The sequence below is a fragment of the Lipophrys pholis genome (genome assembly GCF_963383615.2).
Source record: "Lipophrys pholis genome assembly, chromosome: 17".
In the NCBI taxonomy this organism is placed as follows: domain Eukaryota; kingdom Metazoa; phylum Chordata; class Actinopteri; order Blenniiformes; family Blenniidae; genus Lipophrys; species Lipophrys pholis.
This window is the reverse complement of record NC_137643.1, coordinates 16,815,597-16,841,606: the sequence shown is the minus strand read 5'-3', so window position 1 is coordinate 16,841,606 and position 26,010 is coordinate 16,815,597. Positions and strand designations below refer to the sequence as shown.

Genomic DNA, 26,010 nt, shown 5'->3' with positions numbered 1-26,010 from the left:
CATCAAATTCGAGTGAAGTGCAGCTGCTGACTATCGCGTACGGAAAATTACAGTTACGCCAGTGAAGGCAAGATCCCATTAAAAGTATCAATACTTGGGAACGACAGTAAGTTTGACTGATGAAGATTTGAACATGAAAGAATAGCAGGTTACTGTGTACATTATCTATGAAAGCTGCACTTTCAGAAAGTGAACGTGTCGTTTTAGGGAACCTGCAAACTATTGTTTTGGTGCAGAACTAGTCTCATTAAGACCTTTATGTCTTTTTCCGGCTGCACTGCGTCTATTTGTCGTGAGGGGCTGTCGATGATCTCGGGCTTTCTGTGGTTGCACGACCGTGACACCAGCCGTCTGCAAACCTCTTTCCCCGTACAACACAAGACTACAGATTCTAAGCCACAATCGCTCCGCCTTCATCTTGGAGGGATAAAATCTTACAGTGTGCAGCTGCATTCAATCTGCACTGTGGATCTCTGGACGGAAGACATTCTCTGAGCACCAATCCATGAAATATATTCTGAAATTATGAAGTTCTGAGCTTGGGCTACCGGAGCTTTTATGTGCAGACTGTTAAAATGTAATTTCAATATAGGTTTTTCTTCAAAATTCTCTCCTCACAAAAAGTAGAGGCCGTGAAATAACAAATGTCACTGGTTGCGCACACACAGCTTGTGCCACACCTCACTTACTCTCTCTCCTTCTCTGTCGCATTCTCTCTCATCTTGCACCTTTCCCCTCCCCTCCTCGCTCATTTCAGTCGCCCACCTTCCTTACTCTGAGATAATTAAATAACCACTCAAACAAGATAAAGGCTCATCAGCCGTCGCTGTTCACCGCCTCTCTCTCAGATGCAGCGCTGCCTTTGTGTGCCTGCAGAGGCAAGAGATGAGAAGGAGGGCGAGAGGGGAATGAAGAGAGTCACAAGAAAAGAGTTGCAGAGGGAGGGAGTTTAAGCCAACGGCATGTGAGAGTAGAAGAATTTACAGCCGATCACAACGCATCATTAGGTCTTGGAACTTCAAGGCTGTCGCCTTTCTTCAACATTCACACGGGGCCGCTCAATTTTGTCTTGCTTTGAAATCCTGCATGCGGCTTCTGTCCCCACAAATCTGTATTCAGCTCTTCCCATTCCTCCCTCTTCCCACCAGCAGGCTCACGCTGCACTGAGCCTATTCTTGGAGATGCTGCATCCCCGCGCCACACTGGTGAGGGTGTGTGTGCTCGAGAGAGAGCGCGAGAGAGAGAGAGAGAGAGCGAGAGAGAGAGAGCGAGAGAGTGTGTGTGTGTGTGTGTGTGTGAGCGTGTGTCATCGTGATCTATTAATACCTTCTCTAGTTATCGCCTCCCCTCTCCACATCTGTGTGACGGCCGGTGTCTGCGGGAGGGTGTGACTGCCCAGAGTCCGTCTGAGAGTGTGTGTGTGTGTGTGTGTGCATGCCTCAGACAGAGACGCAAGCTCTTCTATAAATACCGTCTCTTCTGATCTCTGCCTTTCTAGATTTTTTTGGCGCAACATCTGCAGCGAGACGCGCTGACAAAATGAGGACATGGCAGACCCTCCTTGCACCTCCAGACCAATTAGTAAAAGTCACATCGGCTCAAACCTTTTCCCCGCAGCTCCCACTTACTACGACGCTGCGACGTGACAGCAAATGAGTGGAAATGAGGTGCTACGGAGGAACATGGTTCCCTCTCCCCTCCACACGCCTCCAGGAAAGGATATTAGTGCCAGAGCTTTGTTCCTGAAGTCCACCACCGTGTAGCTGCTGACCAGCGGGTCCACAAAGCTGATCATGTGATGTCTGCACTGAGCGGACTCCTCGGCTGTCACCTTGTTGGTGATGATGTCCAGACCTTGGTACACCTGAGGAGAGAGACACTAATGAAACAACAGCCAAGTGATCGCAGCACAACACTGAAAGTAGGTAAAAACAATCACATGCTGTGTAACTGAGCATCAACACTTATTGCAAAGTTAAGATTCAGTTCTGAGTCCAAGAAAGCCCAAAAAAAAAGGAAAACCTTTGACAACACTGTACAAATTAGTTTCCATAACACAAACGGAGGAGATTGAAATCTACGCTCGCGGGAGGGTGTGTCTATGTGTGAGTGTGTTTGTCAATGTCAGAAACTGGCAGCGGGGCTGTTATGGAGCCAAGGGAAGACGAGCGCTCGCTGTCTGCCACGTGAAATGGCTCGGACCATTCCTGCAAATTATGACACACACCCTCTGTCCATTTTACATCAGCCGGCGAGGGGGCTCCCTCATGGAATGTGACAGCTGGGTGTCACCCAGGAGCCCGGCATGATTTTTTCCAGTCTCGTGCGCAGATTTGAGAGGTTCAGAAACTAGATATGTCAGGCTTTTCTAAAGACCATTTGCATTGTCATATTTCCAAGTGATGTATGGATTTAATTATTACATAAATACTCATAATTGGTGTTTGCACTGTATTTCTCCGTCACTGTATATGAAGAAGTCATGTCTATTTTGTGTCGTGAATTTATCTGCACCTCTGTTGTGGAAGACACCCGAATCTTTTCAGATCCTGTACACTTTGCATTTATATTGCCTGCAAACAGCACAGGCTAAAAATAAAAAGTGGATTCTTGTTTGTGTGCTGATGTGTGAACAATGTCAAGAAGTATTTGATTATGAAGTGAAGAGGTCCAACATTGAGGGCTGAAGACATCCGGATACACATGACTGGAAGCAAAGGTGACCGGCTACCCTGGGCTTTCAGCAGATTTGTAGCTGGTGCACGTTGCAGGAGGAGCCGCTCTGCTTTGCTCCTGCTTATTGAGTTGCCATTGGTGTGATGTCTTAAACAACAGTACAGCAAACCCATGAACTTGCTGGTTGGGTTATATCCTGGATTTAAATGGCCGGTTTTCAGATTTGAAAGAGGATTGTCTGTCAACCAGGCCATGGTGTACATAGATTTATTAATATCTGCTCATACATCTATTGATTGATGATTTCAAGCCATTTTAGATTAAGTAGTTTGATTAAAAAAAAAAAAGTACATTAAAAAACATCTACAAGTGTCAGAAAAGCTGTAAAGTATATTTAAGATGAAAAAAAGAGGGGGGGGGGGGGTCCCTATTATACTTTTTTCTCACAATCTAAATTAGATTGGGGAATGGTGTTTTAAAAGGTCATTAATTAATCAGTCACTTTACAAAGATAATCAGTTTCCTCTCGATGTGGTTCCCTCTTCACTTGTGACCTCTTCTCATCTATTGCCTACACACCAGCTGACTCAACTCCATAAAGACTCCAGTCATAAAAGTATAAACTATGTGAATGCGAGCAGTAAATGGAAGCTGCTGCTTTCAACAGTAGTCCTTTTGTCTTTTAATGCTCATCGTTTTTCCCTGTGGTGGAAAAATCTAATCAATTCACAAGTCTTTTTTAAAAGAAAAAAAAAAGCTTTTCATTTGGCCAGGGTCTAAATAGCTGGATGACCGTTGGGATGATTACAGGTTCTATTTCCTTACGCTCAAACAGTAGTGCGATTCACCAACTTAAAATCAAACTGGGGTCCTTCTGTAATTTTCACTTAAAAGTTTTCCGAGGGACACGAGACTGATTCTCTCTCTGAGCCATACCCATGCTTTGAATAGTTAATGGTAGACTACACAGAAGAATACTGTATTTAAATAATAAATCAACGGCTTCCAAGCAACACAAGAGCTAATTCATATGCTTTGCAATCAAGTTTAAACTACTATCAACTGGATCTCATGATCAATTCTAGATCTCGTTTATTTATGTGTTAAAAGACAAACTCATCAGATACAGCTGTTATGACCCATTTTCTGTAAATAGAGCTGTTGTAAAGACTTGGAGCACCATTCTCAATTATATCCAATACACATGTAAAACAAATCCAAATGACAGCACACTATTTTTGTTTTTTTAGCAGGACCTCAGAGCTCTGGCAAGTCATATTTAGAGTACTTCAAAGAAAAAGACCTAATGGAGACATTTTAAAAATAGAAATAATTACATTTGTGATATTTCTGTAATTTTTTACAATTTCTAACTTTATTACACAGGAATGGCATTTTAAGATGTTGGTGTTTGATGGAATTCATAAATCCCTTTTTTCTCTGAACCAAATGTTGTCCAACAGGGTGGAGGGTTATTGTTTCCAGTATTCCACTACTGGAGTGCGGCAGTCATGTGGGTTTGTTTTTTTTCTATAATATTTATGTAGCATTGTTATGTGGAGCGATTTTAATTTTCTCTCCGTTGACCGAAACCTGCAAGCATGCTCCTATTTTTGTGTGTTTTGGAAAGCTCTGTAGAACGACAGCCGCGTTGCTCGCCAGCTCACAGGAGTCTTCTCAACTGAAACACACACCAAAATCTCAACTTGATCGACCTACTCGGCCAGCGTCTGAGTGTGCTCACGGTCCGAGCTGGACGAATTTTCATTGTCGATTACGTAGAGCATTTAGAGAAGCTCTAATATTTGCAAAGTGGATTGCCTTGCTCAGTCCCAATATTGCACGAAATGTTTTACAGCAAAGCACGTCTGTCTAAAGTGAACAATGCTGATTGAATTTTAAAGAAAAAAAGAAATTCAAATCGAGAGCATTATGGACTGCAGCTCAAGCCCTTGTGAACACCTAATGTTGCATGCATGTGTACGTTTAGTTCTTTCATCCAACGATGATAGATGATCAATACGGTTGAGCAGGTTACTGGATCAAACAATCCTTGGTGATCGTGTGGGCGGGTTGCATGTACTTTGCCAAATGTTCCCGAGCTATGTGCCAAGCCAAAAGTGAGGAGCAGGGCAAAGAGGAACAACTCGGCCTGATAAATTATTCACGGCTTCTCGGCACGACACCACCAGGGGAGGCTTGGGTGGATGGTTGAATGGATGGATGGACGGGTGAAGGCAACGGAGAGCAATTCAAGGAGGATGAAGACTTGAATGGGTTTTTTGGAAGAACAAGCGCAGTGGGGAGATAAAAGGAGACGAACAGACAGAAGAGCACTGTGTACTTGTTACAGAGAACAGGATGCTCCCTGGCAAATTTGCACACATTATCCTCCACCCCCCCCCCCCTCCTCCCGTCTTCACTGCTTCATCTCTCGCTCACACAGATTGTACAGAGAGAAGACAGGATGATGAGGAGTGTCGCCAAATGACGCTAAAAGAAAGACAGGTTGATTCTCGAAGAAATGGACCACAAAGAAGACAAATTAGAAGATAAAGAGGGATTCTTCCAGCCCTTCCAAAGCAGACAGAACCAGGTGCTGGTTAATGGCTGGTGCCGGAGACAGTTTTTGGTTGGTTCCTGTCGAAGCTTTCATAAGACCAGTTGGCTTTTGCTCAACTTTAGGGGCTGCTACAGACAAGTCGTCACAGGGAAAAAAGAAAAGAAACCGTGCCGCTTCGAATCCCTCTGCCGATGGGTCCCCGAGCTCCAGTTGAGCTAGAAAAGGCATCTGGCGCACGACTTGTGCCAAATCAAACATGCGGCCCACATGATCTGCTGTGGCAACCCCGGACAAGGGGCAGCCAAAAAAACTAAAAAATAAAATAACATTGTCTCACTTCATTCTGTTAATTAAAGTGGTGACGGTTGGTGGTAAAAAGCTGGCAGGCTTCCCCCATTGTTTTCTCAACTTGGGAGGATGACCACACTGTTGCAAGAAGGCAGGCCGTCTCCTCGACAAACCACTACTGTTTTGGTTGCACGTCCACATTTCAAAACATTCTGGATGTGGATAGCACTGTTACTGTTGCGAAGGGTTATCCGGGGTACAGTCGGACATTACGCCGTGTAATGAGCAACAGCTCAGGCGGCGGATTAAAATCTTTGGTGTTCCGATGTACAGCGGGAGGGGTTCACGCAGGGTTGGTACAGTCATGCAACCACAGTCGAATTGAGATCATCTCCTGACAGTCCAAGTAATTTCACAACTGTCGTCAGCAGGTGATAAAGATACGCCTGTCGGAGCCTGGAGACAAGCGGGCTTGGTTTGGGGTTTTTTAAAAATCTGATTAGTTAGCATTTCGTCCAAATCTTTTCCCTGCCAGCCTCGACCATAAGCAGTTTGGCGCAGACGAGCAGAGTTTCGGTGCCTCTGCAGCAGCTGTTTTCCAGCTGCCGAAAAGCTCAAAATCGGCTCTCAACATGGCAACAAACTTAGCGAATAGTTTTTGTTGCTGAAGAAAAAGTTTTAGTGAGTGATGGTCATAAGTCTCATAAGAAACTCACCCCTCATACAAATCTTAAAAAAAAAAAAAAAAAAGGGTTTAATCATACTTACACAATTGCCACAACACTTTCACTCAAGTCTCTTTCGTTGCTTCCGTCGATTCATTTATTTTTAATTTTTTTACCTGCCAGCGCTCGCTTTAAACCTGGTTATGCAACAGCCCCTCTACCGTGTGCGTTTCCCCGGAGAGAGTAGGAAATAACAGATTGTGATGATTTTAATTTCGTCTTTAAAAAGTACCTGGAGACCCAAAAGTGAAAGCAGCGAGGAAGAGAAGAAACCGGAGTGTAAGTCGGGGGGGAGAAAAGAATTAAAAGAGCCACTTGAGTGGAGGGTACGAGAAGGAAGAATGCTTTGAGGGAAGCAAGCCGCAAATGAGAGAGAAAATGAGAAAGAAATTAAGACTTCTCGGTCGAGGCGGTGGAAATGAGCTACAAATTGCAGTGATGTACGAGCTCGGAGTCAAGAAGGATTCAAAGATTTAAAAGGAGGGAAGAAGAAAAAATAAATAAAATAAGATCAACAGAGTTAATCATGTTTACACGTCTGCTGAAGGAAACTAAAAGAAGTTGTCACGATAAATTGGAGAAGACTGGATGAGTCATTGTTATTAGAGGAATTTTTAAGTAAACATTTTAAATGAGGCGAGTAACTTTTCATCCACTGGCTTGGATGGAAGATACGTTGAAAAGAGGGAGCACCGCAAGCGCGCGTCCATCAAATTGTATCCGAAGACCAGACGAGATAATCTACTCAAGTGTGCAGCAAATTCATGGGAATGTCCGACTTTTACTGAAGGCGCAGAAGCAGTTTTGTTTTTAAACCGAGGAGCAAAATGGTGAGGGAATTCACTACAGTTTGTGTAAATTCAGGAAGCTAAACTTGCTCCTGTTTTCCATCCAGACAAAAACCTCAACGAGTCATGCGGGACGCCGTCTGAGAGGAGTTGCTCGAGGAACGCGCCGCATTCAGCTTTTCTAACCCTAAATGTCACAATTCACACTGATGCACTTCAATGGAAACACCGGCTAATGTGGGCTCAGCTGCCGCCTCGCTCCCGCCTCGCTTTTTAAATAGACGTGAATGGATGCGACCGTGTGGCTTGTGTGCGGGCGAGAGAGGAGTGTGTGTGTGTGCGCGCGGCACAATGAGCTCAGTGTTCGAGCTCCGCGGAGCCTGCAGCCGGCCTGCCTGGCCAACCTTACGCCCCGCACGAGACAGCTGTTCCTCTGCCACAGAAACGAGGGAGGTGGGAGGGGTAGGACATGGTCAAAAGAAAGAGGGCAGGAGAGAAAGAGGTACAAAGCACAAACGGTCATTTCAGACATAAAACAATATACAGAGAAAGCCAAAACGAAAAAAAAAAAAAGAAAAGAGGGGGCTGGAGCAGGTCTTTCACATGCAAGTTGCTCGTCCATATTGATGCTTCAAAAGATCCCAAAACATGACCGTCTGAGGTGGAATTAGTAGAAATGGACCAATTCAATAACCTAATTGGGCTTATTGGTAACAAACGGTTTGAGAACAAATGATGGTTAAAGCCCGTGCTGATAATAAAACCAACCACAGTCAATAAAGTAGCTAATACATGTTGTTGTTTTTTTAAATGACAAAAACTCAGCATAATCAAGTTTCACTGGCGTTCAAACGGGGTCCGAATAATGCAGTTCAGAAGAGGCCATGTCTTCAAAACGGACTCACACTGGTAAAGTGTAAAACAAAAGTTTTTGGCAGCAGTGTGGAGATTTCCCCCAATTTTTTTTTTGCCTTTTATTGAACTCTGAACTTTCTTTTTCATGAGGAAATGATTACTTCTAACGCTGCACAACAAATGTGGACATCGTTACAAGACCGTCTGAGTTAATATTGGTTGATGATACTAATTTATTTGACGTGTTTAGTAGCCAATGGCAGGGCATGTAGGGTAACATGCAAACTCCATTTAGAAAAAAGGTCCTGGCCCAGATTCGCACCCGGGTCTTCTTTCCGTGCCACACTCACATTAACAATACAGCAATGATCTTGGTCGGGAAAGATACATTAAATGTTGATGTATTCACATGTCCACAATCTAACCAGCTGAAATATGTGGAAAGAGGAACGTTTTAAGAAATCTTGCCTGCTTTGGAAGCCTTTCTTAATATCACATGGCTTCCTGAGGAAACAACACACGGCTGCCCGCAGCCGAAACGGCTTAATGAAGCGATGCAGAATCATGTACATGCGTTCAGAGGCCTGTTCCATTTTGTACGTATACACAGAGGGCCGCAACGCATCTCCGTGCAGCTAATCTAACCGAGAGCAAACGAGAACTAGTCAATCACAACGCTCCCCAAGCATCTTCATATTCTCTTTGCTGAGCCGTTTGCTCCGCCTGCGTGTTGTACATCACTTCGTCCCACTAATAGATTCATTGCAAAGGGGGGAAAAAGCTCTTTAAAGCTAACTGCCTTGCCAACCCTGACTTCAGAAAGGCCTTTAGCGTCAGTCGCTAATTGAACGAGTTCATTCAGTTTAAACTAAAGATGTATTTGTACCATAATCTCATGACTGACTGCAAATCATGCCACTTCAGGGTTAGTGACAGTTCATTAAGGCCACAGTAAGAAAAGGAAATAACAAATGGAAAGTGATTTTTCTGCTTTATTTGACATTTCACGAGTTCAAGAAAGTCAAAGCAGCAGAAAAAGGATAATTCCGCAACATGATTTTAAAATATAATGAAAGTTCATACTTTGGTTTGGTCAAAGTAACATTCTAACGCCACACTCATTAATATTTGTGTGAATTCTTCTCATCATTCTTGTTTGTATTGGACATTTCAACCGGGGCCGCACCATGTTGTGACGGTCAGCTTTACTGTACGTGTCTGGATTGAATCTTTCTGTGTGGAGGCTGCATGTTCACCAGGTTCTCATCACCAAAAAGTCATGAAAGCAGCTAATTCACTTTACCAACTGCCTTTCGATTGGGTCGGATGTTGTGGCGTTTCCAAACCGGCACAAATTACAGCTTGTTGTTATTTGTTCCGATTCAGATAGGACTAGAAATAAGGAAAAGTGCTGTCAGCAGGAATCAGACGTGAAGACGGTGAAGGTTGTCCTTCCTCTGACCCTTTGACATGCACATCTACTGTAAGATGACACCACACCACTGCTTTCCTCGCTGAATTCTTCCCTTCGATGCGCTCACACAACACAAGCGAGCGAACACCTATCGGCCTCGCTCTCTTCTCGTCCCTTCTATCCTTCCCCTCAAGGCACCATCCTTCAACAATTTATCCCTCCATCTTCCTCTTCTCCGTCTCTCTGTGGGGAATGGCCCAGTAATGCCAGACTAATAAATCATTCATGCCATAGCCTGCCGCCTTCCCACCCCCCCCTCCTTTTCTTCCTCCATCCGGCTATCCTCCTCTCCCTCGATGCCGTACTGTAGCGGTGACCGCATCACCACACCCGCAGACTACACACACACACACACGCACAGAAACACACATAAAGAAAATGAGAGTTAATCAGCTCTTCTTTTTGGCGCTCTCTCCCACACCGGCTTAGATTACTTGGAAAGATGCATCACAAATGGGATGTGGGAGTCAGCGTTGCCTGAGTTATAATACAAGCAGATACGTCAAAGCCCAGACAGGTCATAGCTGCTCCAGACACATGGGGAGAGACAGCAGTGTGTGTGTGTGTGGGGGGGGGGGGGGGGGGGGGGGGGGACGACCATGAGGAAGAAAGACAAGGAGGGAAGGATGACTGCCAGCAAATTAGCATGATGTTACACATAGCTGCACAGTTTCTGACTGTAGGATGTGTTTAATACATAAATAAGCGGTTGGTGTGTGTGTGTGTGTGTGTGTGTGCACGCGTGTGTGTGTGTGTGTGTGCACGCGTGTAACAACCTCTAACTAGTAGTACCCTTTTTAAAAAAAGAAAAAAGAGCCCACCTCGCCACAGCAGTTTCTTCATCACATTTTAAATTGAAGAGGCAAATCGGCGCTTGGTTTTCCCTTCTTTTTTACGATTGAGGTTTGCATCATTTCACTTTAATGACACCATGAAGGCCAAGATGACACATGACAGCTTTCCCGCTGTTCGGGCCCATTTCTCACATTCAGCAGAAAGTGAATAGGCCTGACAAATCATCTTGCTTTTCAGCGCTTGGGCTGACCTCAACAGAATGCGGCGGTGCCCTCGTCACACATGTCTAAAGCGACGGGTCACCGGCCACCAATGCTCCCAAACACAAGACGAACTCAAGCAATGGCGCCTGCATGTGCATGACCTGTTAAATTGCTCCCGAGGACCTCCGATGGCCCTTCGGTACTCGCCGCCCAGCCACGCCCACACTTACCCAAACACAAGCCCACTCTCTTTGCATCCCGCCGCGGCAACAATATGTTATTCGTTAATTCATCACACATGGGTCTTTGAGGAAGCGTGAGAAAAGCGCAACAGAAAAATGTTCACTTGTGCACAAACTTTGGACTTTTTTTTTCCTCCCTTCACAAATGAAACCTGCAGATGAACGTGTATTGTCATAAAATCACAGAATCCATTGATGCAAAATTAAAGTTGCTCTTCCAGCAAGGCTTTTCTTTTATTGGATTTATCCATGGAGAGCTTACTGAGTGATGAGATTATCTACTCCATATTAATCACCTGCAGTAGGAGCTTCCGTGCAGCTGATATAGTACAGCATGTGTACTTGAATTGCCAAAATACTGAATGAATTTGGGGTCAGGTCTGTGTTCCAAAGGAATTTTACAACAACAATTTTGTCGTAAACGGCTGTCGACACCTATAGGCAACAAACCCATTTGGTATAGCGGCTATACCTTGCCTCTACTTTGACAGTAGAGGTAAGGTATAGGTAGTTCTCCATTTATAGATTTGCAGTTGTCAAATCTGTTAGTCGTCATCGTTTAAGAGCTTATTATATAGTAATGTGTCTTATTATAGTCACATGGAATTTTGTCTATAATACAACTCAAGCAATGTTTATATTCTTGATATGGCAACGCAATATCAAATCTAGAACTTTTTTCCTGGAGTATTTCAAAAGGTTTATTTTGTAGGTCAATTTAAAATAGAAGTTTAATCAAACTGACGTTCGCAGCAAACTGTGGGTTAGGTGGACTAGTCATGCCCACTCTACCATCAATCTAAACTGCAACACGAGAGACCATTTGAATAATTGTCTGCTGTGCAACAACATGAAAATAACCGTATTTGCATGTCGGTTTGTGAGGGAGCCGGTCGCTGCGGCGCCACAGGCCGGTTTTGACAAAGCACAAGGAAAAACCACATATCTAATAAATAACCACTGGGACAAGTGCATGATAGTGTAGGATGAGGAAGCACCTATTTATCATCTCAGAGGATGGTATAAATATACCGACTAAAAAAAGTACTCACCAGCTGGAAAACAATGCTGCAGAGTAAGAAACGTTTCATTTAGCAAAAGAATTACAGAATTAAAAGAACAAAGATTTGTTTGGTGACGCTCTACCTTCAAAATAGAAAGAGCCACAGACTTTCTTTCTCTTCCCATTATGCCAGACTGACTCCACCATGTCCTGATAGAACATCTGTGAGCGCCACATTTCAAAGGTATCTGCAACCTTGACTTGCTGGAACTAAACTTTCCAGAGGTGAAACCCATGAAAGTTTCTGTGATGGTTTCTAGTACTTGGTTTAAGTCCCTGTGGTCAAACTGCCCCTCATCACTGCCAGAACACTAAAGCTGCAGGGTACATGGATCGTATATAATCAGATTGAATGCCCATGCGATTAAGATTACAGATAAACAGTTCAAACGGATCACGTTGGATGCGTCTGATTGAAATTATGATCAGAAAGGATCCAATTAGAATCAAAGTAAAGGGCGCATGGGTTTGTATATTACTGTTACGCATTTCACTATGTGACGCTTCACACAGTGTTTAAATGGTGGAAGCAAAGCCACCATCAATACAGGAGACAAAACTACCACTTCAGTTTGTAAAAAAAACACAAAAACCTAACAAGCTTGATTAATCTAATTGACAAATCAATATTAGTGGGCCTTGATGTGTGCGTGTACGAATGGGAAACGTCACTATGCAAAGCATCATGGGATTGAGCCCCTGAATAAATTGGATGATACTTGTAGTGTCTTTAGACCCATTTTCTTGGGCGTTTATGTGAAAGGGACAAACAGATCTCGCGATGAGAATGAAAAAAAGTGGCCTGTGAACAAAGCTATGGTAAAGATAGTTCTGAGAAATTGGCTAAATGTTTGGGGTTGTGCCCCCCCCCCCCCCCCCCCCCCGACGCCTGTCAGATGCCTCCTGACTGTATTACTTGATGGATAAGTGACACTTAAACCAACACCTGCAGAAGGTTTAACAAAGGGTTGTACAAATAAAACTGTCTTATCAATCAAGTCAGTGATTACGTGAACTTTAGCTGCACTTTTCCTGAAAGGAATTACAGATGACTCTGTGAGGAGGGGCAGTCCACACACACACACACACACACACGCGCGCACACACGCACACACACACACACACGACAGCAGCGCCAACACATTAAGAGCATGATGGACAACTCCACAGTACACTTAACCGATATCACGCAGTGCAGCAGGGAAGGCAGCAGATAAATGACTACCACGGCTTTAAGGTAAACTGCTGTAGCGTTTCGCTCTGCTCCCGCGAGTCACTCGGTCAAACTACTCGCTGCCACTGCCCGTGTCAACTGTTTCGTATTACCGGTAATGCCTTGCAAAGTCATGTCAGTAAGGGAAGCCATGATGAATCGTCCTTTTCCCTGAGGTGACACCTGATTAACAAATGTCTGTCCATTACTCATCAAAAGGCCTGATCTGACCAATTAAACCCGGCATCTTGTGCATGTCAAACAGCCGCTCACGACCTTGATGTACGATTGTTCCCGATATATGTTTCTTAAATTGCCCATATTGGCTTGGAATCTCAGGTGCTCTGCCTAATCAGTCACACACTAGAACCTAAACCACCTGTAGCAAGTAGACTCTTCCACACCGAGCTTCATTCATATTTTAAGACAAGCCGTCACTGCTAAAACACTTCATCTTTTTCCCCAAAGTGCCCGAGGCTTCACGCAAGTACTCGGTGGCAGAAAACTGGAAATAAAATAGGAGAACAGTTTGAAGTCATGATCATTGCAAGTAAAAAATGCCACTTTTACATTGCAGTCTTTTTAATGTGGTGTTCAGCGCTGTTGCAAAGGTTTGAGGCAAGAGTGCAAATATTTTGCAAAGTAGAAATGCTCTTTAAAGACCTTATGGCACAAACATTTTTGAAAAAAGCAATAAAAAAAAGACAAAAGTATTTTCATAATAAAACTTTGTCATACTGCTGTCATCCGCTAGTAAACAAGACCTGAATGTGAGCATTTTTCTCTTAATGAATACGTTTTTTTTTTGCCAACTTTTGCCAGCTCTGGCAAAATATATTTTATTTAGAGCCGAAATTTCACCTTTTCGTGACAAAGAAAAACCCTGAAAATTAAAAAACTAAAACAAGAGGAACATCTTGTATATCACTGAAGACTTGTAGTTGAACACGACATTTAAGAAAACAAAACGCACTCATGTTTTAGGATTCCAAAACAACCTAAAACAAATAATTAGGACAATATTTATTTTGAATGCTATCTGAAAATTGATACTGGACCTGGAATTTTACCAAAGAACGAACAAGCAGAAATTTTGATAATAAACTTATAATTCAAGCCTTTTAACTCTTTTAATGTGTTGAAAATCAATAAAAAAACAAACAAACAAGCGAGTCAAACTGAAATGGAACAAATTGTCCTGTTTGCTCTGAGCAGACAAAGAAATCTACAAGAACTCAAAGAGAAAAGGGGCATTGAGTTTAGTTAATTTTAGAAAAACACATGCTGTGTTGTGCTACTGACCCAGTTCTAATACTGAATATCTTGAGATTCCCTGTATGAATAAAAACGAAAAAAAAAAAAAAGAGTCTAAGTTTAGATCTTTTAGACTTGGGGGAGGATTTTGTTATATTTAAGGGATGTGATAGAAACAATGAAGGCTGTCCAACTTCAAATCAGTACTTTTGTTTTTCCTGAAGGACCCCTGCTGGTCCCTGGACCTCACTTTGGGAACCACGGATTTACACTATTTGGCAGCCCCTCATTCAATGACAGTACAGCGAAGCACTTGTGTGTTTGCCATAGATAGCATGTTCATTTAATGAGGGAATAATGTCCTGCTGCATGTCCAATGAACTGTGGGCTGGGGGCATGGGCCAGGGGCAGGAGGGAGGGTGATAGCAACACAATGGGAGAGTTAGGGAGTGTGGGAACCAATTCTCGATGGGACAATAGGCACTTCCCAGTGGCCACAGCGTGCCCATTCACTATCAGCTGCAGGACCGGCGTAGCACGGCGCTGAATGTGCACCAGCTCAGCACAATGCTGCTTTCTCCCAAACAAGAACAGACTGTTTCCTATCCCAAAGACAACACAGGCCGGCTCTAGCCTATACACAGCCTCATTCTCACATAAGCAGTCTCTTTCTCAGTCACTCCATGTCTGCATGTCTCTCTCGCTTTCTCTTACTGTCACACATACCAACAGGCGGGTAGCAACAAGGCCAGGGATTGTGGAGATTGTGGCTGGGGCTGCCGCGCTGTAACTAGGCCACTCGTTTTCCCTCCACCCGAGCTGCTGGTCGTCGAGATATTCTAGGCTGAAACGTTATTAGTGTAACCCAGTTTACCCAATACCAGGTGACTGCTGGGAGAGGCGCTCCCCCACAGGGACACGCTGTCAAGGACGACGTGCTCTAAGAGTGGTAACGAATTGGCGGGGGGGGGAAAGCAGGAAGAAATGTTCAAGGATCTGATCGGTTATTGGATTTCGCTGCAGATGTGAGCAGCTGGAGTGACAGTGTGTGTGGATATAGATGCTGTGCACTGGGCTGACCCAGAGACTCTAACCAGTAGCCAACCTTTTCTCCTATGTGTGCGTGCCCTTTGGTTGCTCTGGCAACAGAGCCTGAGAACCAAAAGGCAGGGTGAGAGAGAGCGAGAGAGAGAGAGAACAACATCCATGTTTCTTTTTAAATGTCACCCTTTAGACACATGCATCAGACACACACTGCTGAATGACAAACTGCAATTAATATAATATCTGCTTCAATTACCACATCCAGTCTGAAATAATCCAAACATGCATTACAAAGAAATTTACACAAATCCTAGTAAGCACATTGTCGTTATCAACACAAGAGACTGGCATGTCAATAAAGGGCAGCAAAGGGTCTAATGAATGAAAAATACATGCAAGTAGCACTCAGGACTCCTCTAATCACTGTGACACTGCATATTTCACACATTGCAACAATACAAGTGAAGAGTTCTGAGAATATCCTCCGCCTTTACCAGCATAGACAACATGTTCCTGCCAATTACCTTTTGTTCAAATCCTATATGGAAATGATGAAAACAATTGAGATAATCTCACTTATTAAAAGGTGTCAATGATGTATCACAATTCATTCCACATTCTAAAATCTCACGTAGAACCTGTAATTTAAACAGTACAATGTGAATAATTGAGTATTTGAGTTTGTTATGTTCAGATGAGAGCAGAAAGAATGGAACTGCACAACAGTGCTCTATTTAAAATGCATTACAAATCACTTTGGCACCTTGACCGACCAAACATATACACTTTGATAGTGACACTGAGACAAATATAGGAAATATTCATCATCTCTGAACAACCAGAAGCTCGCTGCTGGGAATGCAAAAACACAGAATCGAGTTGAATACGCAATATAATGCATTAAAGAAAGGTGGCATCCGTTCATATGTCCCTTAAAGACTTTAAAATACACTTTACCTGAGCAGATGGCCTCACTTCTACCATGAATATGAAGAATTTGACTGCAGCTGTCTCATCACGTTCTGGCTAAAGCTAAAGCAGATCAGACGTCAAAACACGTTTCTCCTGCAGAATACGGGTTGTTTTGAGGAGGTCGTTGTTGTTATACGACATGCATTAAACATAAATAGTCGGTTTTAATCTAAAAGACCACCAGATACACGTTTTTTGCCGTCTTATATTTGCTACCCTCGGGTACTTTACTTTATCACTTGGCCTGACTAGCTAAACTCTAACTTCCATGATATTCTGTTTCTTTAGGGTCACGTCTGCAAGAATAAGCCAAACATGTGCATGTTTTATCCTGCTAAACTCGAATTCTGAGAGCAAATCGAGTGTCATCTGAGGCATAATGGCTGCCATGCCAAGGACTCTCCGCGGATTTCCTCGTGCTCACGCGGCTCCTACCTGCATGGAATCGGCGCTGATTATCTCTCCACAAAGTCGTTTTCCGATTTCGATAGCCAGTTTGGACTTCCCCGTGCCGGTAGCTCCCAGAATCACCACCAAAGACGGGGCAATTGCTCTGCGAACCGCGGACTGCATGTTAAAGGTGGACGCCGCCATGATGCTGCCTCTTCGGCACCCAGCTGACGACGCGCGCATGCGTTGTACACGTCGAGGCAGCGGGGGGCGGGCTCAGTTGCCAGGCAACTGGCAGCCGTTCCCGTGGAAACGCTGGTTTAGCAGCAGTTCTGTGATTTCTGTCGGACTTTTATGATTCAATTTATTTATTGGAAACATTTTTCAATCATAGCCTTCCTGGTGTAATCACAGAGGTTTTATTTTGTACAGTTTTGGTTGAGGGAAAAAAAAATCATTCAGAAGCCACAATGAATTAATTTGACCTCAGGTTTGCATTTCTGAGCTGATTGCTGGTTACATTCACAAAGAATAAAAAGGTTTATCGTGCTGTGTTCTGTATAGTTGGGATTGTTTCTATGGAAACTGTCAGAGCGCTGCAGTATTGAGAAAAGACGCCTGTGGCCACAGTGAAGATGCTCTGATTGGGTTACCTGGGAGACGGATGAAAACAAATAGGCTGCTGGTTGAGGGAGGAGAGATATCCGCTCACTCGTACAAGTGGTTTCAATAGTTTATACACTGTGTTCTACAACTAAATTTGGATTCGGAGTAAGAGCTATCACATTTACATATTCAGAAATATCCATTTCAATGAGCACACATGACAGATATGAGGATATGCCATTTATGTCAAACCATGAAATTTATTAATTTTCTGACATACTTTTCTTACATAGAGGCTTATGAGGTACAGAAAAAACAAAGTGCTGAGACAAGGCTCCAAATATCACCATAGCTGAACTCCCAAAGTAAGCAATGTCCACTGCTACTATGACCGTGCAACAGCAGAGACCAGTGACCAATACACATCGAAATAAACAGGAAAAAACAACATGCAAACCACTAACCACTGTTGTGGGTGCACCCTATTGGGGAGAAATAAAATCAATTAGGGTTACTGGTGGCTTGTGCTGATGTGATATAACGTATTTCTTCAAACATTAAGCTTCTGATCTAACACTATTATCTCTGAAGTGGCTGCAGAGGGTACGTTATGTATACAGCATGTTAATATTTTTCAAGCATAGCCTACGGCCCTATTGCAAGAGCTAGAGGCTACATGGATTTTCCTGAGTGCTGGTAAAGCAGGGCATGCTACTTGTCATGATTTAGTCATTTACAGTACTAGATCCAGGGCTACAGTGTTCTGTCGCATGGCTTATGGAACAAGAGGGAGCACCAGGCTTGCAAAAAAGAGAGAGGAAGAGAGAGAGAGAGGGAAAACATTAACATTGATGTCACTAAAGGCTACACACAGCCACAAGTTTAATCGGTAGATCCTCTTAAGTCCCCACCCCCTCTGCACCACCCACACGAGAGCTAAGAGTGCTATGGGAACAGTGATTGGATTGAAGGCAGCAGCATTCAGGTACTTTCCAATTCAGAGAGTAGAAAAAAAAAAAGAAAAAAAAAAAGCCACATCTCAGTTTCAGCACATAACCACCAGTAAAGCCCTGCTCGCTACAATAGCAAAAACAGTCATTAGCTCACACTGAAACATGACGGTAGGAAAATATAGTATAAAACTTTTGTCAGTTCTGACTTGTACAAATGAAAGACCTCAGAGACAGAAAATGAAACGGTCAAACAAGTAGGCTTTGCAAAAAAAACAACAACATTGTGACAAAGTGGCTAGTGTGATCAATGTTCAAAGTGTTTTATTTCAATTTTTTTTTTTTTTTATCATTTTATTAACAAAAATAGAAGCTTTGAGTTATCTTTGAAAAGCCAGCAAGCTTGGCCCTGGTTTAGGACACAGGGCTTAACAAAAACTAGGATGAGTATAGTAGACACCTCTGGTTTTGGTTTGGAAGGGACTGTACAGAAAGGGTACTATATACATAACATCCAGCTGGATAGTCTACATACATCAAAAGGCTTCTAAAGGCATTACATCAAAATGCAAAAAAACAAAACAAATATATCGGATAGCAAGATGAAAAAAAATATACAGTTTGAACTCAATGGGCTTAAACTCCAAACAAACAATGGCATTTTTGCTGTTGCACAAACACAGATCGAAGCCATTCTTTAAAAACTGAAGCCGACATTCACCTTTTGGCTGATCTCCATGGCACAACAATAAAGGGAGAGATGAATCTTTGTATTTTCGATGGCGTCAAAAAGAGATGCCTGCATGGCATCTAATCTTTCTATTTTCTCGAAATGCTGCATCAAAAAGCCGTTATTAAGGGCGCTGCTGAAACACTTATGACGCAAGAAGGAAATACTGGAGTTATGAATGGAACCTGCAGGGATAGAAGTAGGGGTTTAACCTCGTCTATGCCAGACATGCAGCATAAAATTGGCTCCTTCCAGTTGTTGCATTACCGCCGCTCGACTAGGGCTTGTATGAGGCTAGAGATTTTCTCAAACGCTGAGGAGGGAAAAAGAGCAAAGAGTAAACTAGGAGAGACGAGATGCAATAGTGATGGGGAAAATGAAACATAGCAGGAAAAACAGGGCTCAACTTGAAACTCAAGCCATGTGACAAGCACTAAAGAGCAGGCCCATTGAGGGGGTGGGGGGGGGGGGGATCGGCCAAGAAGCTTCAGGGAGACATCACAGCTGTGCAAGCACAACAAGCGCCATCACAGCCAACTCGCCTGACCAGCGCAGCAGTTAACAGAACAATTATAGCAGTTTATCAAACACTGCTGCAGTCTCAGCAGGCTTTCCTATAGCAAGCAACTGCTTGAAATATTTTTCACGAGGGGAAACAAAACACTTGGACAAATCTCTCTTATGTGGCCATGGACATATTAATCTGCCCGTAAAGATGCCTCATTACAAACAGTCCCTCGCTTGCTGTCCTGACGGCTTGTAGCCTTGTCAATCACTCAGAAGCTAATGTGCAAAACAAAACAAAATAAAACAGACACACAAAAAAAAGAAAAAAAAAAGAGGGAAAAAACTAAATCCACCCGCACAATTCCAACGTGACCACCTCAAAGTGAGCATTAGTGTCTTTTCTCCTTCATCTAGTCCCATTCAGTTATGTGAGTGTATGTGTGAGGCGACAGCTGATCCCGTCGCTCAGGATCGCTTGAGTTGCGCTAGCCTCTGCAGCAGGTGCAGCTGTCTGCTCTTCAGCTGCTTCCTCTCCAGAGCCTTCTGCCTCTCGCTGGCGTGCAGCTGCTGCAGGTACTCCGTGGCTCGAGTGAGGATCGCAACCTTGGGAGTCTTGGGGCAGTCCGCCAAGCCAGGGATCTCATCCCGCAGCGACAGGAACCGCGAGCGCAGGTCATTGCGCCGCTTCCGCTCGAGGAAGTTGTGCGCCTTGCGCTTGTCCGTGTCCTCGCAGTCGGACGACTGAGGGCTGGAGAGGTGGGAGACGGAGTGGTGCTTTGAGGGCGAGCACTGAAGATGATGCGAGAAGGACGAGCAGGAAGAATGGGGAGACGAAGGCGATGTGGAGGAGGTAGGAGAGGAGGCGCTGAGGTTGGGCGACTCCGATCGGATCCCCGCCGCAGTCCCGTGAGACTTCCTGCTGTCAAAGTTCAGGGGGGCGTGGCCGTGTCGGGGCTGGTGGTGATGGGAGTTCGGGTGAGGCTGCGTCGCCTGACAAGAGGCCTCCTGCCTGACCCTCTTTCGGGGCGGCTCAGCCGGCGTTGGCAGAGTGTCCGGAGAGGGCGCAGCGTAGTTGTGCTGCTGTTGGTGGATGGAAATGTGGAAACGCTTCATGCCAGGGTCCAGGGGGTCGGCTCGCACCGTTATGGTCACCGGCTTACGGGCGTTGACCAGCCGCCGAGGTTTACGCTGCTGTTTGTGCTCCACCGTCACAACATCGATCTCCTCTTCATCCTCATCTTTGTCATCTTCATCATCTGATGAAAGAAAGAAAAGAAAAACCTGTCAAATAAAACGTCTGCGCAAAAAAGTAACATTTGACTCAGACTATAAATGACAGGAAAGGTGGGAACAAGGGTTCACACACTGGACCCAGTCCTCTGAGCCTCCTGTCTTTACAAGCCCAATAAATCGCTTCTGTAAAAATTGAACTTTTTATAACCTCGAGAAAACCTGAATGATCTCTTGCACTTTACAGAAAGCAAACTCTCACTCTTGCTCTGAATCATCAGTGCATGATATGAGCTCCCTGGGTGGAAATTCCCTCTCTTCATTCATGTATACAGAGTGAGGATAAGAGGGAGAGACAGGCGAGGTTAACAAGCGCTCGGGTGCAAATCGACAATCTTCAAACTTGTTAAAACGAGACTACCAATATTCAAAGCTCTGCACGTTTAACAATTTCCCCTTTTTGATTCATTTACTGGGGTATTGAACATGAAAAGAGGCCTTGCAGACTCTCTTCTAACTGACGAGCCCTCTGGGGGATTTCCAATGCTTTTGTAAACTGAAAAGCAGTTAAAATAATTGTGCTTCCACATATTTTGACAGTTTAGAAAACAGTAGCCTTAATAGGAAAATCACAGTGGCAATGGGGCTGAAAATAGAGCTCTGGCATGAGAGGTGCCAGCACTATTCAACACCTTTTATCTGACAAAAGATGACATCTAGTATTACTAGGCACACAAAATTTATTCTGTCAAATAACTATAGAAACGCTCTGTAATGAGGTCTAAGCATACATGCTTCCTATAATTGGTCATTCTTTTCCCCTTTGAGCACTTATTATCCCTTGAAACGGTGTGAAATACTCCCTCAAACTGGTGTCAAAGAATTCTGCAGGCCTGGCGACCTCCTAAATGGCTAATCCTGCTCTATTCACAGCCCAGGCTGGCTCGGCCCAAATCCACCCACTGACACAATTGGCGCCGCAGCCTGTTGAGTGGAGGAATGCAGCAACAAGTTCCCTTTGTGACATTCCACACACCATTATGGATGGTCCGAGCTCAGCATCACATGGCAGCCTACATACCGGATTCAATCATATGGGCTCAGGCTGTGGGGAAATGGAAAGAAGTAGGTCTTGGGGAAAATATGGGCTAGACACCAAGAGTTTTGGGGGTTTTTTCAGTTTTTTTTTTTTTTTTTTTTTTTTTTTTTAAAAAGGGGGCAATTTTGCCTTCCCTTCTTGTCCCCGCCCCCTTCCCTTTCTTGTTACATAAACTCCCAATATGGAGTACCCATTATTCAATTCATGTCAAATCGGAGCTTGGAGATGATATTGTTATCATAAGTCAGACTGTAGGAGCATGGAGAGGTAGCAGCTGGTCTGCTGGAGCTCTGCCAAGCAGCAGATGTTTCAATGGGCGTGCCACTCAGGGCTGCTTCAAGCATGTGTTGCATGCGCCAAGGTAACGCAATGCAGTTATCATGTGCTAAGCCAGCCTTTATTGGCATCCACAGCAAGAAATATTAACTGAATGAGTGATTAATACAAATCCAATTAAATCTATAAAGCCTGACAGAACTTATCCCTCGAGGGGAAGATGATTGCAACTTAACTACATGGTACACTGTAAACAAGGCATCTGTCACTGACCTGATGAGTCGCTGTGTGATTCCGATCCAGAGGACACCGCTTTCTTACATCCACCGGACAAGGGGAAAGTGAGAACCGCCGCCGGGTCCACACAGTCCGTGGCCAGGCTGCCAAGAGCCGCCGCGTCGGCCGGTGCGCCCTGCGCCCTCCCCGGGGACGGCACTTTGGTCGTCCCGGGACAGGACGCGCAGCGCTCCCCGACAACTCTCTCCAGCTGCTGCCCGGCGGAGAAGCCGCTCCACATGCAGTCCTGGATGATGATGGAGCTCAGGTTCCCGATGGAGTCGCTGGCCGTGGCCAGCTTGCAGGGTATGTCCTGCTGCTGCTCCTCCTGCCCCAGGAACTGAGAGACCCACTCCAGCTTGTCCCCCAGGGAGGGAGGCAGCAGCCCGACCCGGCCGGACCCCTCCACCGCCCGGATGGGAGACATGGGCGGGGTCGGCACCAGCTCGAATTTCTTCCATATGTCCTCACTTGGCGCAGTGGACTTGAAGAAATCCTCGTCCGGGTCGTGGTCGTCGTAGAAATAATGTTGGTAGTGGTCGAGGTGGTCCATGTCCCAGTTTTCATAACGAGGCGCGGTGGAGCTGATGCCCGGCATGGGGGCTGCAGGCAGGGGGTGGATCACTCTCTGTTCCCGCTGTCTGCACACACACACGTACACAAACACGCACGCACATCCATGAGTTGAATCAAAAATAATTACACCTCTGCCTGAGGATGCCCTTTGAGGAGGGATGCTTTTATTTTGTGTCCGTGTATGATGCAGCTTTAATGAATGCATAGGGTAATTATAGTTAATCGTGAAAATGATGTCCCATCATTCATGTAAAAAAGAAAATAATAATAATAACAATAAAGTACCAGCTGAAGGTGTAACATTTAACAAAACCAATCAGGAGAGCAGTCATTACGCAGCGCAGACTGGGGAAAATAAAAATTTAAAAAACACTGTTTATTTTATACGTTTAAAGCGCTACGAGGTTGAAACATCATCTGTAGCTGCTGAGATGTTCAAGTTTCGCAACAGTGTTTCATTACATAACACTGTTTTAGCAGTATACTGTGTGTGTGTGTGTGTGGGGGGGGGGGGGGGGGGGTCTTCTGGTGCGTGCTTTGGAGAAAACTGCGATTAAATTAGATTCAAATTGATTGATTGGTGGGGCAGGTAGCGGTGGATTTGCCTGTTCAGACCGTATGTAAAGTGGCTTTATGTGACTCCTCCTCGACGCAACTTCTCATTACAGCTCAGAGAAATCAGCCGCGACTCAAACGCGCTTAATTAACGTGCAGGCGCGCGCCGGAGCGCACTAAAGACACCTAAAAACTTTACTATCAGTGAGACACACACGTGAGCGTGTATGTCTAGGTGGTGTTTCAGGAGGAAAGAAAGTTAGTTTTAAATTGAGAGGGACTAAAGTGTTGTTGTTGTTTTGGTTTTCTTTACCTGGTGTGGAGAGTGAAAAACGTGTCTGCGTCTTCATAGATCCCTCCCGTGCGTAAATGTCCAAAAAAGCAGGAGCAGTCACACGGTGTCCTCGATCAGTGTGAGTGATCCAAATTATCCTTTTTGGAATTTTTCTTTTCCCCCAGTAAAGGTAAAACGAGTGCGTTTAGTCGCAGTCCGGTCGCGCAGACGGCTGGACAGGCTTCAGCTGTGGTCACTTTTCTTTGCAGACTGCTGCACTATATGATCCGGGGGAAGGAGAGCTGGCTGTTATGCATAAAAGGCGGGTCGTAGTAGCAGAGCCACGCCTTGGTGCTTAAAGGTGCAGTCCACTCAAAAAAAAAAAAACGCGCCTGCAAGCGCACCGGCAGAGGGAAACGTTGCGCAAGCTGCAGCAGCAGAGACAGGGACATCATGACACTGATTTCATAAGATGACAGCGGGCTGCTTTTGTAATAAATATGCCAACATGATGCGAATCTCTTCTCTTTCTCTCTCTGCAAATATGAACATGCATGAACACCTGTGTTTAATCATCATGCTGCACAAAAGAGGTCGGAATAATGAGGGTACCTATCATAACAAGAAGCACTAAACAGTTCTTGATGAGTGTGTTTATACTTATGTGTAGTATGCGTTGTTGGTCATCTTTAACAGTATGAGGTATGATCCTCCTTGTGGGGACACAAAACAAGTCCCCATATGGCAAATAGTAAGATATTACCTTGAAGTGTCACTATGTTTGTTTTTAGTAAGTCCGCCCGTTTTAATATTTTGATGTGTTTTATGTGTTTGATTAGTTTTTCTAACAGTTTGCCCCCTGTTTTATAATTGTATCCTGTATCCATCTGCTTGGTGGTGTAGCACTCCCATCTGACAGTGGGAAGTTTGTTTTCCTGTGTGTATGACTGTTTGTGTTTGTCCTGTGATACTAAAAATATAAAGCAATTCGTAAGAATATTTAATTTTATATATATATTCTCTCTAGTTTTATCTTTCAAATGCCTGTTTTGCAATGATTGGTTGATTAATAAACAGGTGCATGTAGGTGTTGTAGTTTCTCTATGTTGGTGGCGGTGTAAATTACATTTTGGGTATTTATAGTTTCATGAGTGTAATTTTACTCAAACAGAATCCACAACAATTCTAAGTAGATACTGAGTATGCCTACAATTTCCATTGCTACTCAGGTCTTTCGATCCGCATTTTCTTCAACCATAAGTTTAATATTTCCAAATGAACATTCCTGCTTCATATTTATCTTTGTTTGTAACATGTTACATTGCTTTTTTTATTTACTCTATGGTTATCTGGAAAATTGTGCTTTGTACACATACAGTGGTTAGTAGAATTATTTTTTCTATAATTCAGCAGCAATCAATTTTTTAACCTCTGGGTCAATGTTCGGATAGTAGTACGGTTGTTTCCCCGTCATTAAAGCTCAACATGCGCACATATGTGAGTGGAGGATGTGCACCTACATGTGTGAGAGCCAGTCACTTTCTCATGTGTCCAGTTTCATGTGGGCATATGGCTGCAGTGTCCGGTGTCACCCTTGCATCTCCCCTTCTTTGTAATCAATATCAAGCCTATGATGTAAAGCCCTTCCTCCAAGAGACAATATGGAGCAATGCTCTGTCTGTGTTGTGCGTGTGCGTGTGCGTGTGCGTCTCCTCGACAGCTGCACACACGACTGCTGACACTTGTTTTTCTTGCCATTCGACACCAGCCCGCTGGTGCCTGTTCTGGAGTTATGAAACTGCACCGCACAAGCTCTGGCACATTCGCTCCGAAATGATGATAGTTGGGAAACATCCTTCCAGCGAGTGAGCCCATGAAGTTCCCCGCCTCTGGATTTTGTGGCGGCAGAGCAGACAGCGTGAAATCCTTGTGTGTCCACTTCATCTTCCCATCAAACTCAGACTCCCCCTGCCCTTTATTTCTCCCAGACCCCATCTTCTGTCACTCATCCTCTATTCTTTCCTCCTCAGTTTCACTCCAGCCTACTTTCCTCCTCACTCCTCCCTCCAGACCCCCTCTGGAGCTTTTATCCTCAGTCACCCCCGATCAAAAAGATCTTGACCCTACATGAAGCCGGGAGACTTTAGAGGGTTATATCCTCCGTTTCCCAGGAGAGACCCTACAAAGACACAGAACTGAGAGACTGAAGAAACAGAATCTTTCAGTCATCCCTCTCTGTATCACTTTCTCTCTCACAGCTCATCCTCATCCTGATCTCGCTTTCTCTTCACTCTTTCATCTTGTTCCTCCCTGTCCCCTGTCTTGTTTCATAATTTGAAAGGTTTAATCTGCCTCCCCTCTTTGAATTAATCATCAAACGTGTATA

The 26,010-nt window shown here is 44.3% G+C and overlaps 2 protein-coding genes across 2 annotated transcripts in view; both read right to left on the bottom strand.

Annotated features, from left to right (window-relative positions):
• trit1 (tRNA isopentenyltransferase 1) overlaps positions 1-16,749 on the bottom strand; it is a gene marked incomplete at its 5' end in the record, with an annotated part of 34,545 nt that extends 17,796 nt beyond the window's left edge. The window contains 2 exons of the mRNA XM_080485673.1: positions 1,704-1,864; positions 16,591-16,749. Coding sequence (XP_080341799.1) covers positions 1,704-1,864; positions 16,591-16,749 — 320 coding nt within the window. The remainder of the gene's footprint in view (positions 1-1,703; positions 1,865-16,590) is intronic.
• Positions 16,750-18,407: 1,658 nt separating this feature from the next.
• On the bottom strand, positions 18,408-23,904 carry myclb (MYCL proto-oncogene, bHLH transcription factor b). The gene is made up of 3 exons (XM_080485304.1): positions 23,664-23,904; positions 22,217-22,860; positions 18,408-20,594 (listed from the first exon to the last, which is right to left on the bottom strand). The coding sequence occupies exons 2-3, from the start codon at positions 22,815-22,817 to the stop codon at positions 19,804-19,806; spliced, it is 1,392 nt and encodes a 463-aa protein (XP_080341430.1). The 5' UTR covers positions 22,818-22,860; positions 23,664-23,904; the 3' UTR covers positions 18,408-19,803.
• Between the last annotated feature and the right edge of the window lie 2,106 nt (positions 23,905-26,010).

Excerpts from the sequence above, each read along its gene's own strand:
- myclb (XM_080485304.1), bottom strand. The coding sequence starts at position 22,817 with ATGCCGGGCATCAGCTCCACCGCGCCTCGTTATGAAAACTGGGACATG. Across the intron at positions 20,595-22,216 it reads ATCACACAGCGACTCATCAG|ATGATGAAGATGACAAAGAT; the intron begins GTCAGTGACAGA and ends TTCTTTCATCAG.